We start from the raw sequence: 20,616 nt of genomic DNA, 5'->3' as shown, positions 1-20,616 counted from the left end.
GTGCCATGTAAGAAAGCTAACGTTTAAGTTCCTTGCTCAGAACATGAGAACATATGAAAGCTGTTCGTTCCTTTTAACATGAGTTTTTAACATTCCCAGGTAAGAAGTTCTAGCTTGAAGTTATTATAGGAATTATAGGACTATTTCTCTCTATAAGATTTTTATTTCATATACTTTTGACTATTGGATGTTCTTATAGGCACTTTAGTATTGCCAGTGTAACAGTATAGCTTCCGTACCTTTCCTCGCCGCTACCTGGGCTCGAACCAGGAACACATCGACATCCGCCACCCTCAAAGCAGCGTTACAACTACTCCAAGTCTCAGAGCGAGTGACGTTTGAAACGCTATTAGCGCGCACCCCGCTAACTAGCTAGCCATTTCACATCGGTTACACCAGCCAAATGTTTTGCTGTGCCATGTTCACTACTGTCTTGGTATGTTTGGACCATGATAGTTCGTTGGTGATGTGGACACCAAGGAACTTGAGGCTCTCTACCCGCTCCACTACTGCCCCGTCGATGTTAATGGGGGCCTCTTCTGCCCGCCTTTTCCTGAAGTCCACGATCAGCTCCTTTGTCTTGCTCACATTGAGGGAGAGGTTGTTGTCCTGGCACCACACTGCCAGTTCTCTGACCACCCTATAGGCTGTCTCATCGTTATCGGTGATCAAGTCTACCACTGATGTGTCGTCAGCAAACTTAATGATGGTGTTTGAGTCGTGTTTGGCCACACAGTCGTGGGTGAACAGGGAATACAGGAGGGGACTAAGTACACACCCCTGAGGGGCCCCAGTGTTAAGGATCAGCGTGGCAGACATGTTGTTGCCTACTCTTACCACCTGTAGGCGGCCTGTCAGGAAGTCCAGGATCCAGTTGCAGAGGGAGGTGTTTAGTCCCAGAGTCCTTAGCTTGGTGATGAGCTTCGAGGGCACTATGGTGTTGAACACTGAGCTGTTGTCTATGAACAGCATTCTCACATAGGTTTTCCTTTTCTCCAGGTTAGAAAGAGCAGTGTGGAGTGCGAATGAGATTGTGTCATCTGTGGATCTGTTGGGGCGGTATGCGAATTCGAGTGTGTCTAAAGTGTCCGAGGGGATGCTGTTGATGTGAGCCATGACCAGCCTTTCAAAGCGTTTCATGGCTAACGACGTGAGTTCCACGGGGCGGTAATCATTTAGGCAGGTTACCTGCGCTTCCTTGGGCACAGGGACTATTGTGGTCTCTCTTGGTATTGGGGAGAGTTTGAAAATGTCAGTGAAGACAGTTGGTCCTCACATGCTTTGAGTACACGTGCTGGTAATATGTCTGGCCCAGCGGCTTTGTGAATGTTGATCTGTTTAAAGGTTTTGTTCACATCGGCTAGAGAGAGCATTATCACACAGTCATCTAGAACAGCTGGTGCTCTCGTGCATGCTTCAGTGTTGCTTGCCTCGACGCGAGCATAAGAGGCATTTAGCTTGTTTGGTAGGCACGCGTCACTGAGCAGCTCGCGTCTGGATTTCCCTTTGTAGTCCGTAATAGTTTAAGCCCTGCTACATCTGACAAGCTTTTTAATCCTACTACACCGGCTCTATCTTAATCCTTTATTGACACTTTGCTTGTTTGGTGGTTTGTCAGAGGGCATAGCGGATTTGTCCGAAGTGTCCGGATTAGTCTCCTGCTCCTTGAAAGCCGCAGCTCTAGCCTTTAGCTCTATTTTCAGGTATCTCCAGCGATGTTCGATCGGGTTCAAGTCCGGGCTCTGGCTGGGCCACTCAAGGACATTCAGAGACTTCTCCCGAAGCCACTCATGCGTTGTCTTGGCTGTGTGCTTAGGGTCGTTGTCCTGTTGGAAGGTGAACCTTCATCCCAGTCTAAGGTCCTGATTGCTCTGGAGCAGGTTGTCATGGATCTCTGTACTTTTCTCCGTTCATCTTTCCCTTGATCCTGACTAGTCTCCCAGTCCCTGCCACTGAAAAAAATCCCCTCAGCATGATGCTGCCGCCACCATGTTTCACCGTAGGGATGGTATTGACCAGGTGATTTTATTTTAACCTTTTCTTTAACTAGGCAAGTTGGTTAAGAACAAATTCTTATTTACAATAATGGCCAAACCCGGACGATGCTGGGCCAATTGTGCGCCGCCCTATGGGACTCCCAATCACGGCCGGATGTGATACAGCCTGAATTCGAACCAGGGACTGACCGCTTTACCATTCAGGAGTGGTGATGAGCAGTGCCTGGTTTCCTCCAGATGTGACTCTTAGCATTCAAGCCAGATTGCCGATTGCTCAGTTTGGCCGGGCAGCCAGCTCTAGGAAGAGTCTTGGTTGTTCAAAGCTTCTTCCATTCAAGAATGATGATAGTCTCTGTTCTTGGGGACCTTCAATGCTGCAGAAACTTTTTTTTTGGTACCCTTCCCTAGAGCTGTGCCTCTGAGCTCTACGGACAATTCCTTCAACCTCGTGGCTTGGTTTTTGCTCTGACATGCACTGTCAACTGTGGGACCTTATATAGGCAAGTGTGTGCCTTTTCAAATCATGTCTAATCAATTGAATTTACTACAGGTGGACTCCAATTAAGTTGTAGAAACATCTCAAGGATGATCAGTGGAAACAGGATGCACTTGAGCTCAATTTTGAGTCTCACAGCGAAGGGTCTGAATACTTATGTAAATAAGGGATTTCTGGCTTTATTTTTAATACATTTGCAAAAATGTCTAAACCTATTTTTGCTTTGTCATTCTGGGGTATTGTGTTTCGATTGAGTTTTTAAATAAATAAAAAAAATCAATTTTAGAATAAGGCTGTAACGTAACAAAATGTGGAAAAGGGGAAGGGGTCTGAATACTTTCCAAATATACTGTAGGCCCAATTTTGTTTTTAAAACATATTTTGAGATCTTACAGCTTTATCAGACATCAACCTCTGTCCATACCCCTCCTCTCTCTATCTGCTGTGTTCAAACTGCCCTCCTCTTCTTAGGGTGTTGTAACAGGTGTTTACAGTCGTCTATCCCTCTCCCCCAGGCCTGCCAGCTCCTCCTCCAGCAGCAGCAGCAGAACCCCCAGCAGCAACAGCTCACCTCACCACAGCAGCTCCAACAGCTCTTACAGAACCAGAGAAAGTTCCCCCAAAACCCACGCCAGCAGGCTGACCCACAACAGGTAATACTTTTACTGTTACTACTACTATTATATTGGAGAGATGACAGGTCTAATACAGAATCATGTCTGTCCAATGCAATATATTCCCAAATACACTGAACAAAAATATAAACGCAACATGTAGTGTTGGTTTCATGAGATTAAATAAATTATCCCAGAAATCTTACATACGAACAAAAATGTATTTCTCTCAAATTTTGTGCACACATTTGTTTATATCCCTGTTGGTGAGCATTTCTCCTTTGGGAAGATGATCTTTCTACCTGACAGGTGTGGCATATCAAGAAGCTGATTAAACAGCTTGACCACTACACAGGTGCACCTTGTGCTAGGAATAATTCATTCCTCAAATGTGCAGTTTTGTTACACAATACAATGCCACAGATGTCTCATGTTTTGAGGGAACGTGCAATTGGCATGCTGACCGCAGGCATGTCCACCAGAGCTGTTGCCAGAGAATGTAATGTTAATTTCTCTACCTTAACCCTCCTCCAAAGTAATTTTAAAGAATTTGGCTGTACATCCGGCTGGCCTCACAACCGCAGACCACGTGTATGGCATCGTGTGGGCTAGCGGTTTGCTGATGTCAACTTTAAGAGTGCCCCATGGTGGTGGTGGGATTAAGGTATGGGCAGGCATAAGCTACGTACACAATTGCATTTTATTGATGGCAATTTGAAAGCACAGAGATACTGTGAAGAGATCCTGAGGCCTATTGTTGTTCCATTCAGCATGAAAATGCACAGCCCCACGTTGCAATGGTCTTTATACAATTCCTGGAAGCCTGTATAGTCACCAGACATTTTACCCATTGAGCATGTTTGGGATGCTCTGGGTCAATGTGTACGACCGCGTGTTCCAGTTCCCGCCAATATCCAGCAACTTCGCACAGCCATTGAAGAGTGGGACAACATTCCACAGGCCGCAATCAACAGCCTGATGAACTCTATGCAAAGAAGGTATCATGCTGAATGAGGCAAATGGTGGTCACACCAAGGTCTGTTGCGGTGACCGTATTACCGGCTGTCACCAGTCATGAAGGCAGTCAAATTCCACATGACCGTTTAGTCCCGGTAATTAGGCTTCTCCAAGCTCTGATGCTGCTGCTGGTCATTAGTACTCTACCAAACTTGCCAACTGCCTGGTACTCAGCACTCTATTGTCCCTCAAATCACTCTGACATCAATGCAAATGTCTTTGAAAATCTAATCAAACACTTCATGAGAGCCCATGAGCTCATGTTGAGCAACATTTCTATAGGCTATGTAGTTGCGGGAGAAAGCCGAGTGATGGCCGGTAATAAAAATAGGATCCCATCAGCTTTCTATAGGATAGGCCTACTATATTTCTTTCTAATATTAAGTACATTGCTTATATTTACGAAAGGAGAATACCCTACCTGGCTGGCATGAAAATAAACCACAGGGAGAAGTCCTCCGTTCGCTATTTAAGTGCATAGATGACATGTATTTTTTCCTCTGCATGGTTTTGATACAGGTGCATGATAATGGACAATTCTAAATCAAAACACATGTCACATATATTACTTAGTATATGTAAAGACGAGATTAAATCAAGAATAGTGTGATGGGTGACAATATTAGCCAATCACTTGTGAATGATGCCCAGCATAAGAAACAATGCCTATTCTTGTCAACTTGTTTGAATCATATTCGCTCACCTCATGTTGCCTCTTTCGAAGATAATTCCTAAAAATCCAAATAACTTCACAGATCTTCATTGTAAATGGTTTAAACGCTTGTTCAATGAACCATAAACAATTAATGAGCATGCACCTGTGGAACGGTCGTTAAGACACTAACAGCTTACAGACGGTAGGCAATTAACATCACAGTTATGAAAACTTAGGACAGTAATGAGGCCTTTCTACTGACTCTGAAAAACACCAAAAGGAAGATGTCCAGGGTCCCTGCTCATTTGCGTGAACGTGCCTTAGGCATGCTGCAAGGAGGCATGAGGACTGCAGATGTGGCCAGGGCAATAAATTGCAACGTCCGTACTGTGAGACGCCTAAAAAAAAGCACTACAGGGAGACAGGATGGACAGCTGATCGTCCTCGCAGTGGCAGACCACGTGAAACAACACCTGCACAGGATCGGTACATCCGAACATCACACCTGCGGGACAGGTACAGGATGGCAACAACAACTGTCCGAGTTACACCAGGAACGCACAATCCCTCCATCAGTGCTCAGACTGTCCGCAATAGGCTGAGAGAGGCTGGACTGAGGGCTTGTAGGCCTGTTGTAAGTCAGGTCCTCACCAGACATCACCGGCAACAACGTCACCTATGGGTACAAACCCACCGTCGCTGGACCAGACAGGACTGGCAAAAAGTGCTCTTCACTGACAAGTTGCGGTTTTGTCTCACCATGGGCGATGGTCGGATTCGCGTTTATTGTCGAAGGAACGAGTGTTACACCGAAGCCTGTACTCTGGAGTGGGATCGAGGTGGAGGGTCCGTCATGGTCTGGGGTGGTGTATCACAGCATCATCAGACTGAGCTTGTTCTCAGCGCTATGCATTACAGGGAAGACATCCTCCTCCCTCATGTGGTACCCTTCCTGCAGACTCATCCTGACATGATACTTCAGCATGACAATGACACCAGCCATACTGCTCGTTCTTTGCGTGATTCCCTGCGAGACAGGAAATTCAGTGTTCTGCCATGGCCAGCGAAGAGCCCGGATCTCAATCCCATTGAGCACGTCAGGGACCTGTCGGATCGGAGGGTGAGGTACAGGGCCATTCCCCCCCCAGAAATGTCTGGGAACTTGCAGGTGCCTTGGTGGAGTAAAATCTCAGAACAAGAACTGGCAAATCTGGTGCAGTCCATGAGGAGGAGATGCACTGCAGTATTTAATGCAGCTGGTGGCCACACCAGATACTGGCTGTTACTTTTGATTTTGACACCCCCCCCCCCCCCCATTTGCTCAGGGACACACTATTCCATTTATGTTAGTCACATGTTTGTGGAACTTGTTCAGTTTATGTCTCAGTTCTTGAATCTTATGTTAATACAAATATTTACATGTGTTAAGTTTGCTGAAAATAAACGCAGTTAACAGTGAGAGGACACTTTTTTTTCTCCTTTTTTTTTGCTGAGCCACAAAGGGCATGCTGTCGTGAAATTCGAGGCATTATCAAGTGCTTGTCAAATTGTAAATGAGACTATTGGAGTGTGTACACCCTTCGCAAAAAACAAAGCCGAACTAGTCCCTTTCAATCGACTTTTTCAAATCATCATTAGTCTCATCATGCAGCCTTACAATGTATTAAATGACAAAACATATAGCCCAACATTTGTAGAACTAAAGTTACATTAACTCTACATTAAGCATATTGGAGTAGCTGTTTCTTTAACTGCTCAACACAGAACAGCTGCATGTGTGCACTCCCTCAAATCGTCTGGAGAAAATATTTATATTTTATTCAGACCACCAGGGGTCAATGTTTTTAGATGGGATATCCAGTAAGCCTCCTTTTGTAAAAGTAGGATCTCAACGTTATCTCCTCTCCTTGGTAGAGCAACATGCTCAATGCCTGTGTATTTGAGGGAGGAGATGGGATGGTTAGCTTCAACAAAGTGAGCTTCTACTGGATAGTCAAATGTTCTTACACCTGATTGGGGCTGCGGTGTTCAGCTATGTGTTGTTTTAATTGCCTTTTCGTTTGTCCTATGTAGGCTTTCCCACATGAACAAGTGATAAAATAGATTACTGCCTTGGTCTTGCATGAGATACACCTAACAGGGATTTTTAGACCTTATAGCCACATTGTAGTTCCCATTTGGAATGGGTGTCAAGAGTGTCTGAGTGGGCAGGTCAGATCTCACCAAGCAATCTCCAATATTGTGACCACGCTTCTAGACCACCAGTGGAGGTTCCTTGAAGAGTTGCGTGATTCTTTTTTTATATATATTGTTTTGTCTGATTGCAGAATATGCCAGTGCTTTTTCACAATTTCTTTAATGTCCTCCATACACTTGGTGTACTTGGTGAAAAAAGCTGTTGTGTTGTTTTTCTTCTTTGGTTGGGTTTTTAGCATTTCCTCTCTTGGTTTTTGAGAGATTTTCATCATTGCAGCATCAAGAGTTTTGTCCTTGTAGCCTCTCATTTGGAATTTCTGTCCTTTTTAGCATTGCTGTCAAAATATGTCTGGTGACCACAGATTTGTTTAACCCTGCATAATTTGCTAAATGGTAGACCTTTCTTTAAGGGAAGGGGATTCATACTATCCACACATAGCAGGGTATTGCGGTCTGTGGGCTTTGTGTAGACGTCTGTGTGTAATGCTCTTTTATGATCCATAAGTTCAGGTAGTTTATTTCTCATCAGTCTGAATGGTGAATTTTTAATTATTCAGAGCGAGTTTGGAATTAATTTAGTTACTGCTGATTTCCTTCCCAGAGCACAAAGACATCTATGCATCTCTTCCATAGGAGGATTTTAGAAAGTAGGGGGTGTGTCTGTTGGATGGAGCAAGGGTAGAGTCTCTCTGCTTGAAGGGAGTGTTGTAGTGCCTGCAAGCCTCCAGTGTGTGGGATGTTGGTGTACAAGCTCTCCACATCAAAAGTGGCCAGCAGGGTGCCCTCGGGTATCCTTCCTCAGCCCTCTATCAATGAGATCTTGTGACTAGTGTCTGAAATAAGATGGGAGATTCTCAACCATCGGTTTAATATGGTGATCCACAAACTTAGAAATGTTGGACATCAGTCGATTGCTGCTACAATGGGTCTACCTGGGGGAGGAGACTTTCTTTTGTAATTTAGCGACTGTATAAAAAGTTGCTATCTTAGGAAATTTAACACAGAAATTCACATAATATTTTGGTGATTTGGCCTGATTCCAAAAAGCTTTCCACTGTGGATGAGATATTATGCTGGAATTCTAGGTTAGGGTTATAATTCAGAAGTCACCTTTAGATTGAAAGTCGTGACAACTTTCACATGGTCACATGTTTTTAATGATAATCAAAGGATCTGACTTTAAGTCCTTAAGAGCCATTCTCTCGTCTCTATTCCGGTTATCATAGGATTTGTGTTTCTTCTTCAGTAGGTCACCTACATCACTTTTAACAATCCTGCAGAAGGTTTCTATGGATGCATTGCATTTGGAGGGAGGTACGAATGAACTTTTTGCTCTATCCAGTAGCAGCTCACTTTGTAGAAGCTAACCATCCCATCTCCTCCCTCAAATACACAGGCCTTGAGCATATTGCGCTACCATGGAGAGGAGGTAACATCGAGATCCTAATTTTTCAAAAGGAGGCTTACTGGATATCACATCTAAATACTTTGACCCCTAGTGGTCTGGAAATTTACTTTGATCTCAGGCCCCAAATGAACAACTCTCTCTTATGAGCAAGTCTTATAAATGGATATTTTCTTTCCACAGCTCATCAGCTTACACCCAATATGTTCCCTCTGTTGATGATGCTTATTATGCATTACATGTAACACTTTTTTATTAAATAGGAAACAATTAAATATATGTGAAATTTAATTAAACAATGTATGTTTATGCTAATATTATGCACAATATTTAATTGTTTCCATATGATAATAGCCTAATATATTCAATATGTTATAAACTATTGTTTTTTTTAAAGTTTTACTCAATTCATTATAATTCACTTAATAATGATGGCACACCCCTGACTGTTGTCATTGGTTGCGCTGTTTCTCTACATAACCTGGTTCAAGCATTCTTGACATTACTCTGAAGAAGCACAGTGATGCTGAAACAGTGGTGACTTACCCAATAAATTACTGGGCATTTATATATAGTGTGCGACTATTTTTTATAGCTTATAGTTTTTTCACTGTTAGTCAGCACCTCTACATAAAATAATTTTCTCTGGGTGTACGCCAGCTCATGTTTTTTTTTTTTTTTTTTAATCAGACAACCCTATAGAATAGTTTGACCTATTTACCAAATCGTCTTGTTGTGTGTTCTATGCGAGATAAATATTCCTCTTGAGGCGCATTCTAATTGCGAGAGCCATAGGAGGGAAACCTGTATTCTGACAAGAAGTCAATGCTCAACAAAGCAGTTTTGTCCTTTGTTGAAAGAGGGGATCCCAGATTTCCATTGCTACCACGTTTATTTGTCTGCTCCTTCCAATTGCGCGAGTGGCATCGTTTTACAAATATGTTAGGTGCAGCTGCGCAACAAAGCTCTTAAAGTGGCAATGGCATCTTAAAAGAGCAATAACATAGGCCTACTTTGTAATAAACCCCCCAAAATAATTGAGTGAATAATAATTTATGTATTTATAATAACATTATTAATAATAATTACAATCAGGATATGTCTAATGGTGTAAATGCAGATGGACAAACCTTAGGTTGAAGCATATCTACATTTTATATCCACTATGCTGCATCATTTAGGCTACAGGTGATGATGCTTATTGCCAATAGCACATCTGATAATATTGACACTCCCCCTCCCCCATACTCAACTGGCGGTCCGGACACAGAGCGGGGTCAGTATGGACTGCGGGTCCCGACTACAAAAATATATACAGTCGGATATATACATACACCTTAGCCAAATACATTTAAACTCAGTTTTTCACAATTCCTGACATGTAATCCTAGTAAAAATTCCCTGTTTTAGGTCAGTTAGGATCACCACTTTATTTTAAGAATGTGAAATGTCAGAATGATAGTAGAGAAGTATTTATTTCAGATTTTATTTATTTCATTACATTCCCAGTGGGTCAATTAGTATTTGGTAGCATTGCCTTTAAATTGTTTAACTTGGGTCAACCATTTAGAATAGCCTTCCACAAGCTTCCCACAATAAGTTGGGTGAATTTTGGCCCATTCCTCCTGACAGAGCTGCTGTAACTGAGTCAGGTTTGTAGGCCTCCTTGTTTGCAGACACTTTTTCATTTCTGCCCACAAATGTTCTATGGGATTGAGGTCAGGGCTTTGTGATGGCCACTCCAATACCTTGACTTTGTTGTCCTTAAGCCATTTTGCCACAACTTTGGTAGTATGCTTGGGGTCATTGTCCATTTGGAAGACCCATTTGCGACCAAGCTTTAACTTCCTGACTGATGTCTTGAGATGTTTCTTCAATATATCCACAAACTTTTCTTTCCTCATGATGCCATCTATTTTGTGAAGTGCACCAGGCCCTCCTGCAGCAAAGCAGCCCCACAACATGATGCTGTCACCCCCGTGCTTCACGGTTGGGATGATGTTCTTCGGCTTGCAAGTTGAAAAACTCCCTGCCCCATCCAGAATCCCCCTTTTTCCTCCAAACATAACGATGGTCATTATGGCCAAATAGTTCTATTTCTGTTTCATCAGACCAGAGGACATTTCTCCAAAAAGTATGATCTTTGTCCCCATGTGCAGTTGTAAACCATAGTCTGGCTTTTTTTATGGTGGTTTTGGAGCAGTGGCTTGCTTGCTTCCTTGCTGAGCGGCTTTTCAGGTTATGTCAATGTAGGACTCGTTTTACTGTGGATATAGATATTTTGTACCTGTTTCCTCCAGCATCTTCACAGGGTCCTTTGCTGCTGTTCTGGGATTGATTTGTACTTTTCACACCAAAATACATTCTTCTCTAGGAGACAGAACGCATCTCCTTCCTGAGCGGTATGACAGCTGCGTGGTCCCATGATGTTTATACTTGCGTACTATTGTTTGTACAGAATGTGTTACCTTCAGGTGTTTGGAAATTTCTCCCCAGGATGAATCAGACTTGTGGAGGTCTACGATTGTTTTTCTGAGGTCTTGGCTGATTTCTTTTGATTTTCCCATGATGCAAAGAGGTACTGAATTTGAAGGTAGGCCTTGAAATACAGCCACAGGTACACCTCCAATTGACTCAAATGATGTCAATTAGCCTTCTTATGCCATGACATCATTTTCTGGAATTTTCCAAGCTGTTTAAAGGCACAGTCAACTCAGTGTATGTAGACTTCTGACCCACTGGAATTGTGATCCAGTGAATTATAAGTGAAATAATCTGTTTGTAAACTATTGTTGGGGGGGGGGAAACACTACCACCACTACTACCGTTACCAGCACCACTGCTGTTACTACTGTTTACCGTCACCACTACTGTTACTGTTGGGGCGGCAGGTAGCCTATTGGTTAGAGCGTTTGGCCAGTAACCGAAAGGTTGCTGAATCGAATCCCAGAGCTGGCAAGGTAAGAATTTGTCGTTCTGCCCCTGAACGACCCACCGTCATTGTAAATAAGAATGTGTTCTTAACTGACTTGCGTAGTTAAATAAAGGTTTATTTTTTTAAATAGTTAAATAAAATAATACTGTTACAACCACTACTACTACTGCTACTGCACCCAAAATGAGTACAGGCACCTACTTCAGTCCAAGTCGAGCACTGCTACTACTTCTACTATATACCAGAATGTACGGCAGCAGGCCGACCCACAACAGGTACTCCTACTACTTCTGGTACAGCAGCTACTAATACTACTGCATTGGAAACAACACAACCCCACTTATTTCATGCTATGACTCGGGTAAACCTCTGTACTTGAGGAATTACTTTCACAGCATCGCATAGATAGTCAGACTGTGGTAATGCGCGCATGTTGCTGTGTTTTCTTACAGGGTTTTCAATCCCACTAATCTGTCATCTCTCTCTCCTCAGCTGGCCAGGATCGTGGCTGTTCTCCAGCAGCAGAGGCAACAGCAGCAGCAGGGCGTCGGTGGGGTGGGAGTGGGCTCCAAACTGTCCCCCTCTCACCTGGGAGGGGGAGGCCCAAAACTGCCTATGGCAGACTCCCTGCCCCATCCAGGCATGGGGAGCTCTCTGGACCTGCACCAGAAAACACAGGGCTACTCTGGTGAGTGGTGTACACACAGACATGAATGGAGATAAAGGATGGATAATAATCTCTTGTCACATACTTGAGATTTCCCTTTTTACCTAAGAGAACATTCCTAAAATTAACACCTAACTAGAATATATTATTGTCAATACAAACCACTAACAATGTAGACTGTCTTGTGGATTTTCATTGCATACTGACTGACGCTCTGCATGTAATTGAGTCATTGTACATGCCACCTGCCATCAGCTCTGACACCTTTCTGCTCCCCCCCACCTAGGGTACAGTGGAGGAGTGAACATGTCTGGTCTGGACATGGGGGGCTCAGTGGTGGGGGGCCCAGGGGGCATGAAGGACGTGGGGGGGCAGCAATCCCGCTTCAAATGGATGATGGAGGGTCACTCTCCTGCCCCTTCCCTTCCTGAGAGCCTCCACAAAAACGGTGAGAGCGAACGCCCTTATTCTGTAGTGAGTGTACTGAATTAATTACAGTATGACATGCCAACATTGTCAACCCATCAGCTGCTTTTTCATCTGACTTTATTTTTTTATTCTCTTCATCTCATGGTCTTCTCTTCCCCCTCTCTTCCATCCCCCTCTCTCTTTCAGGTCCTATGTCCACCCCTATGAGGAGGGGGGGCTCGCCATATTCCCAGTATGACATGATGGGAGGGGAGGGGCTAGGTATGCCCACACAGGGGGACAACTGGCACCGTACTCCTGGGAACAAGATGGGCTCCAAGCCCCAGGGCACGTCCAGCTGGCCTCCTGGTGAGTGGCCCTTCTAAATATCAACTGAATGTGCAGGGATTGTTCTATCCCACCACTAACACACCTGATTTGATCAAATCCCCTGAATCAGTTAGTGTTGGGCTGGAACAGAAGCCTGCAACTCTCTGTGACTAGGGTTAACCTGTTATGGCTGCAATCCCGATACCGGGATCGATATGACAACTACCAGTGAAAATAGAGGGCGCCAAATTCAAACCACAGAAATCTCATAATTACAATTCCTAAAACATACATGTCTTATATCATTTTAAAGCTATTCTCGTTGTTAATCCCACCAAAGTGTCCGACGCACTAAAAACGATTATGTTAGGTCTCCACCAAAACACAATAAGCACAGCCATTTTCCAGCAAAATATAGCATTCACAAAAACCAGAAATAAAGAAAATGAATCACTAACCTTGAATTATCTTCATCAGATGACACTCATAAGACTTCATGTTAGACAATTTATGCATGTTTTGTTTGATAGTTAATTTATATAAAAAAATCTGAGTTTACATTGGCGCGTTAGATTCACTCGTTCCAAAAATATCAAGTGATTTTGCATAGCCACATCATTCAACAGAAATACTCATCATAAAAATAGATGGTAATACAAGTTATACACATGGAATTATAGATATACCTCTCCTTAATGCAACCGCTGTGTCAGATTTCAAAAAAACTTTACGGAAAAGAAATGCAATAATCTGAGACGGCGCTCAAAAGTAAAAACACCACAGCCGCAAAGATTGCGTCAACATAAACATGAAATTACGTGATAAATATGCCCTTACCTTTGATCTACATCAGAAAGCACTCCAGGAATCCCAGGTCCGCAATAAATGAAAATGTCCGTTATTTCTGTCCAAATACCTTCTGTTGTTAGTGCGTTTGGTATACATATCCAAACGCTGATTCTGGTCATTATTATATCGGACAAAAACTTCAAAAAGTGATATTACCGGTCGAAGAAACATTTCAAACTAAGTACAGAATCAATCATTAGGATGTTTTTAACATATAGCTTCAATAAAGTTCCAACCGGATTATTCCTTCTTTTCTACGTGAGCAATGGAACGCAAGTGACTACCATGAGGAAAAAGGCTGATCACAAAATGGCTGCTTGATGGACATCTGATATATTCTGTTCTCATTCACTCCCACATGGAATCCCTAGGCAGTGCAACATCATTCATATCTCAAGGGGATTTCATTGGGGACTCTGGTGAATACATACAAGCTCAGATTTCTGACTTCCTGTTTTGATTTCAACTCAGGATTTTACCTGCCAATATGAGTTCTGTTATACTCACAGACATCATTCAAACAGTTTTAGAAATTTCATAGTGTTTTCTATCCAATACTAATAATAATATGCAAATATTAGCAACTATGACTGAGGAGCAGGCCGTTTGATATGGGCACCTTTCATCCAAGCTACTCAATACTGCCCCTGCCATTCTAATCCAGAATTCCTGTATGTTTGTCTGTCATGTCAGAGTTCCAGCCTGGCGTGCCCTGGAAGGGGATCCAGAGCATCGACCCCGAGTCTGATCCCTACATGACCCCAGGGAGCATGATGGGAATCCCTGGGCCGTCCAGCCTCAACGACACAGAGCACCAGTTGCTAAGAGACAACACAGGTACCTACCTAGATTGAAGCAGAGTTACTCCTGTTTCTATGACTAAGTCCACATTCCGAGCACTAGTTGCTGAGACCGGCTGACCTGACATTACTTATTACTTAACAGTAACACATTACATAAGTATATTGTCAACCCTCTGTGTTCTCACAAAGTCAAAAACTTGCACATAACACTGAAATCATACCCATCAATACATGCATCAGTCAGTTAAACATCAGGTTGTGATAATAATACATGTGTGTTGATGCTAGCTAAGCTTGTGGTGTTTGTTTCAGAACCCAACCCCTCCCTGAACACCTTGCTGCCTTCACCTGGTGCCTGGCCCTACAGTGCCTCAGACAGCCCCCTCAACAACGCACACAACTCAGGTAGCAGACTGGAAAACACTCACAGTATTGCTGTAAATGTGTTATGTATGGTTTATGAATGTCCTAATGTGCCTTTCACTGAAAGTGTTACACATTCACTCAGTAGTGTTTCTCTGCTTTTTTCACTCCTATACTGTTTCAGCTGTTGTATCATTCAGTAAATCAAGTTTCAACTGTCTTCGTTTAGTTTTTCTGTGTGTTCCATCCTCCAAGTGTGCGGTTATAACAGAGGCAGTTCTGACTCTAGTTCATTTCCTGTTACTCACAGCAAATTACACAGAGTATAAGACCAGCTGGCCCCCTGAGCCCATTGGACACAACAAGATGTGGAAGACCAATCGCAACCAACAGTCCCAGCAGCTACCACGCCCACCCCCGGGACTCACCAATCAGAAGCAGGCCTCGCCGTCCCGTGGCCCATGGCAGGCCCGTGGCTGGGGCAGCTCGAGTGGGATCCAGGAAACCAGATATGGACCTGGTAATGTCATAACACAATGTTGTAGAGAATGGAGGGGCCTGTGTTTCTGAGTCTTTCCACCCTGTACTGTTCTGTGCTGCCCTGCTGCCTGGGAAAGCATTCAGCAGACTAAATGTACCCAGGATGTCCCTTGCCTTGATCTGATGCACCATCCCAAATGGCACCATATTCCCTATGGGCACTGGTCAATACTAGTGCACTATAAAGGGAATGTGGTGCCATTTGGGATGCAGAGCCAGATAAATTACATATTTTATTCTGGGTGCTGCAAGCTTAAAGTACAGTAGGGCTTATTTATCATTCATTGCTCCAGAGCTGCCCGTCGCAAGTACAGAGGTCGTGGTTTTCTAATATCTGGAACTGATTCCTCTGTGCTTTGATTCGAGCAGGCTCTGCTTGGAGTGATGGGGGGACCTCCAGAGGAAGCTGCTGGCTGGTGCTCTGCAACCTCACTCCACAGGTACACACACACACACACACACATCATCCCTCATCAAGACTCCCGACACACACACACACACACACCATCCCTCATCAAGACTACCGACACACACACACATCATCCCTCATCAAGACTACCGACACACACACACACACATCATCCCTCATCAAGACTACCGACACACACACACACACACATCATCCCTCATCAAGACTACCGACACACATCATCCCTCATCAAGACTACCGACACACATCATCCCTCATCAAGACTACCCACACACATCATCCCTCATCAAGACTACCCACACACATCATCCCTCATCAAGACTACCCACACACATCATCCCTCATCAAGACTACCCACACACATCATCCCTCATCAAGACTACCCACACACATCATCCCTCATCAAGACTACCCACACACATCATCCCTCATCAAGACTACCCACACACATCATCCCTCATCAAGACTACCCACACACATCATCCCTCATCAAGACTACCCACACACATCATCCCTCATCAAGACTACCCACACACATCATCCCTCATCAAGACTACCCACACACATCATCACTTCTCCTTCACATATCCCCCTCTACCACATAAGTCATCCCTAACCCATGTCCGTCTGTTCCCTCCTACAGATTGATGGCTCCACCCTCCGTACCATCTGTATGCAGCATGGCCCCCTGCTGACCTTTCACCTCGGCCTGACCCAGGGCAGTGCTCTGATTCGCTACAGCACCCCACAGGAAGCAGCAAAGGCCCAGAGCGCACTACACATGTAAGCCCCTCCTCTCAGCTTGTCAATCAGCCTCAGTGGTGTAGTTTTGTAGATCAGGGCTTCTCAAACTTTTTCACTCGGCGTGCCCCCCCTTTCAGCATTGGGGGAAACACCCAAACCCCCCCACATCTATTTCTATGGGCACAAGCACTGTTCATGACAAGCTATTCAGACCCCTGTTTTGGTGGAGGGAATGTTCCTGGTTTAAAGATTATTTCCTGCAGTTGTATACATTTTTGTCATGTCTAATGTGTGTTCATTTGATAGTTGTAATTTTATTGTCACTCAAATATCTATGGCCTAAAAAAATCAAACATTCGCTAACATGGGCTAGTTGATCTAGACATGTAAGGTATGCAATGACTAATGCACGCCCCACAGTTTGGAGCCACTGTTGTAGATGAACAATCTCCAGCTCCATAGATGGACATACAATAGACTGAAAATCAAGGACATTCCATGCTGGCTGTCTGGTGGGCATGGAACACACTCATTTCGTATGAATGGGCTGGGGAAAACCTGCTTAGACTTAATGACGATTACTATGATAAAATGTGAACACTAATAGATAATAGCCGGTGAACACAAAACTAACATTCAATCACTCCTTACTCTCTCCTCTCTCTCCAGGTGTGTCCTGGGCAATACCACCATCTTGGCCAAGTTTGTGAGCGAAGAGGAGGTTGCTCGCTATTTTGCACATTCCCAGGCGGGAGGGGCAGGGTCCAGCGGAGCAGCCGGGGCCCCAGGGTCCAGCGGAGGCCAGGGAGGCCCCAGAGGGTCAGGTGCCATGGGGGCCAACAGCAGCGGGGAGAGGGAACGAGACAGAACCAGAGAAGGAGAGGGATCTGCCCCCGGAGGAGGAGGTAACGGAGGGGGAGGGGGCAGCTCGGGGCCCGTCAGCTCTGGCTGGCAGAGTTTAGACGGTACAGGAGGCTCCCTGGATCCTACCCCCACCCAGGGGCCCGGCCTGAGTATGTTTGCCCAGTGGAGCAGCAACGGTTCTGGGGGAGGAGGGGTGGCTGGGGGTGTAGAGCCCGGGAGACAGGGTTTGTGGGGAGGGATGGGGGGTGGAGGGTACCCCAGCAGTAGTATGTGGGGGTCCCCTGCCATGGAGGATCGACACCAGATGGGGAGTCCTGCTGCTTTGCTGCCTGGAGACCTGCTAGGAGGAGGGGCTGATTCGATCTGAATGACCACACCTAATACATGAACGCATACATTATGAAAAAACATGCACTTACACAAGTTCTACCACACACACCCAGTGGCCAGTATATTAGGTACATTCATCTAGTACCGGGTCAAACCCCCCTTTGCCTCCAGAATTCTTCGGGGCATGGAAACAATTGGTATCTAGGGACCTAACGTGTGCCAGGAAAACATTCCCCCACCATTACACCACCAGCCTGTACTGTTGACACCAGGCAGGATGGGGCCATGGACTCATGCTGCTTACACCAGATCCTGACTGCCCTCAGCATGACACAACAGGAACCAGGATTCGTTGGACCAGGCAATTGTCCAGTGTTGGTGACCGTGTGTGTGTCCACTGGATCCGCTTCTTCTTGTTTTTAGCTGATAGGAGTGGAACCCAGTGTGGTCGTCTGATGCAATATCCCATCAGTGACAAGGACCAATGAGTTGTGAGTTCCGAGATGCCGTTCTACACACCACTGTTGTACTGCTCCATTATTTCCTTGTTTATGGACCGCCTGTTAGCTTGCACTTTTCTTGCCATTCTCCTTCGACCTCTCATCAATGAGCTGTTTTCACCCACAGGACTGCTGCTGACTGGATGTTTTTAGTTTGTCGCTCCATTCTCACTAAACCCTAGACAGTGTTGTGCGTGAAAAGTACAGGAGGCTTCTGAGAGACTGGAACCGGTACGCCTAGCACCGACAATCATACCACGCTCAGTCACTAAGGTCACTTGTTTTTCCCATTCTAGCGTTCAATCGAACAGTAACTGGAATGCCTTGATGCCCGTCTGCCTGCTATATATAGCCAGCCACGGCCACGTGACTTACTGTCTGTAGGAGCAAGCCCTTTTCGGGAACGAGCTGGTGTAACTTATAAACTGGCCACTGAGTGTGCATATACGTTAACACACCGATGAAATGAGTTCATACTACACTGGTCACAAACTTGCAGGTCCACTGACGGTAACTGTCACACATTATGTCACGAATAGATGGTGACATGCCAACACTACCCGCACACAAAATCTCTCACACACACACACACATACATTCGCACACCTTTTACCTTTAAATGAAGACTTCAACAGCAAGACTTGAACAGACAGAGGTGGAATCTGTTGGACTGACAGACTCACCTGGATGATGACTCTTTCTACACCCATGTAATACAAAAACAGAACTCACACTGAGCATACTGAGCCCCTATCACTCAGGCATGCCCTGTAGAGGAACTAACAACGTGACAACACATGGAGGTCTTCCTATGTGATGTGTAAAAACTTATTACAACAACTCTGTACTACACAAACCTACAGGACGTTACAGCGCCGGGCCAGTTGGGCTTACAGTACCTACCTGACCCAACCCGTTCTGACATTCGGAATCACCTTCTCTCTATTTCTCACCAGTTACACACTGCTCTGATGTTTAACAAGCAAACATGTATCTTCTTGTATGTCATTTCTTTCCTGTTTGTAAAAAAAAAAAAGTGGAACAGTGGAAAAATCCAAGATGTCTTTTCTTTTTGTTTTTCCTTCAAAATGCTGACCTCGTTATATATTTTTTCTTACTCAATCAAGTTGGTTATTATGTCATGATGATCACTTATTACTAGCTGTACAATGTTCCCTCCTGCCTGCCTGTGTGAATGTGCTAGGCGTGATGGTATGTTGATGATGATATTGTGAGGCTGTGGGTGGTCCACCGCTAAGGAGAAGCGATGCAACAACCAATGGTTGCGTGCCACGTCATCGACTGACAAATTGCTATAACCAATGATGTGGTTAGCTGATACAACGCCTGAATAGGTATTTTAAGTAAGGTCTGTCTGTCTTCAGCAACGTCTAAACATAGGAACGCGCCCTGTGTCTGTCGTTGCCGTGGTGAATGTGTTTTTGTCAAAGAGATTCATTCATGATTAACAAGCGAGTGATTGTGAGAGATAGTGTGTGTGTCTGCAAACACTTGGTAGGCGGACATTTTTTACATCAGGTGTTCCGTGTGTATGTACTTGATGCAGGTGTGTGTGTGGAAAGTTCAAGAACATAGGCACTAATGCATATTTCTCTTAAGTTGTGGTTTTAGCAGAAATATTATTTTTTTGTCTGAATTGCAGTAATATTTTTTTTTAAAGAAGCAAACAACTGAAGGCAATTATATTAAGATGCCAAAACCTACCATACCAAGCTGAGCTGGAGCGGTGTTTTGCAAACACGTTAAAGTTACCAATTGTTTTATTTTTTTGTTGTGTATCAATTTAAATTAAGGCGGGCTTTATCACTCCTGTTCAGGTTCTTTTTGTTTGTTTTCAGATTTGACAAAGGAGATAATTAATTTAAGCAAACACAATAAAGGTTGAATTCAACTCTTCGGGTGTCATTGTGTTACATTTTAAAACCACACCGCTACCTTGGTGCTTTTTTTTCAACGACTTGCTCATGATAATTGACCATCCAATGTTATACCTAGAAGTTGAGCTTCCTCAACTTGCTCAATGTTCACACCCTTTATGTACAACTCCAGTTGACGTTTAGGTCTTTAGAGAATGTTTTGAACCAAATACAATGCTATTAGTTTTAGATGTATTTAAGACCAGTTTATTAATCACCCATTCTGATGATGACTGTAACTCCTTAATTAGAATTTAAGGGATCTCACTGGCTTTGGATGCTGACATGGAGAGTGTGGAATCATCTGCATACATTGTAATTTTAGCTTTGCTAGACCAGTGGCAAATCATTAGTAAAATATAGAGGAGTAGGTCCAGGACAACTGCCCTGAGGGACAACGCACTGTACATATCTGATGTTAGAGAAGATTCCATTGGAGAACACTCTGGGTTCTGTTGGATAAATAACTCTCCAACCAGTTCTCACAGTTAATTGGCATGAATAATTTTACAAATCATTCCAGTGTTGTGCGTGAA

The 20,616-nt window shown here is 44.2% G+C and overlaps 1 protein-coding gene across 1 annotated transcript in view; it reads left to right on the top strand.

The window, feature by feature from the left end:
* The window catches only part of tnrc6ba (trinucleotide repeat containing adaptor 6Ba), a 37,534-nt gene extending 17,479 nt beyond the window's left edge, over positions 1–20,055 (top strand). Inside the window, 10 exon segments of the mRNA XM_064950536.1 lie at positions 3,009–3,146; positions 11,808–12,003; positions 12,269–12,430; positions 12,598–12,759; positions 14,263–14,406; positions 14,685–14,777; positions 15,046–15,255; positions 15,645–15,715; positions 16,349–16,488; positions 17,119–20,055. Coding sequence (XP_064806608.1) covers positions 3,009–3,146; positions 11,808–12,003; positions 12,269–12,430; positions 12,598–12,759; positions 14,263–14,406; positions 14,685–14,777; positions 15,046–15,255; positions 15,645–15,715; positions 16,349–16,488; positions 17,119–17,680 — 1,878 coding nt within the window. The 3' untranslated portion in view covers positions 17,681–20,055.
* The last annotated feature ends 561 nt before the right edge of the window (positions 20,056–20,616 follow it).

Source organism: Oncorhynchus masou, chromosome 31, assembly GCF_036934945.1.
Source record: "Oncorhynchus masou masou isolate Uvic2021 chromosome 31, UVic_Omas_1.1, whole genome shotgun sequence".
In the NCBI taxonomy this organism is placed as follows: Eukaryota; Metazoa; Chordata; class Actinopteri; order Salmoniformes; family Salmonidae; genus Oncorhynchus; species Oncorhynchus masou.
The sequence above is the reverse complement of the archived record's forward strand: the minus strand, read 5'-3'. Positions and strand labels throughout refer to the sequence as shown.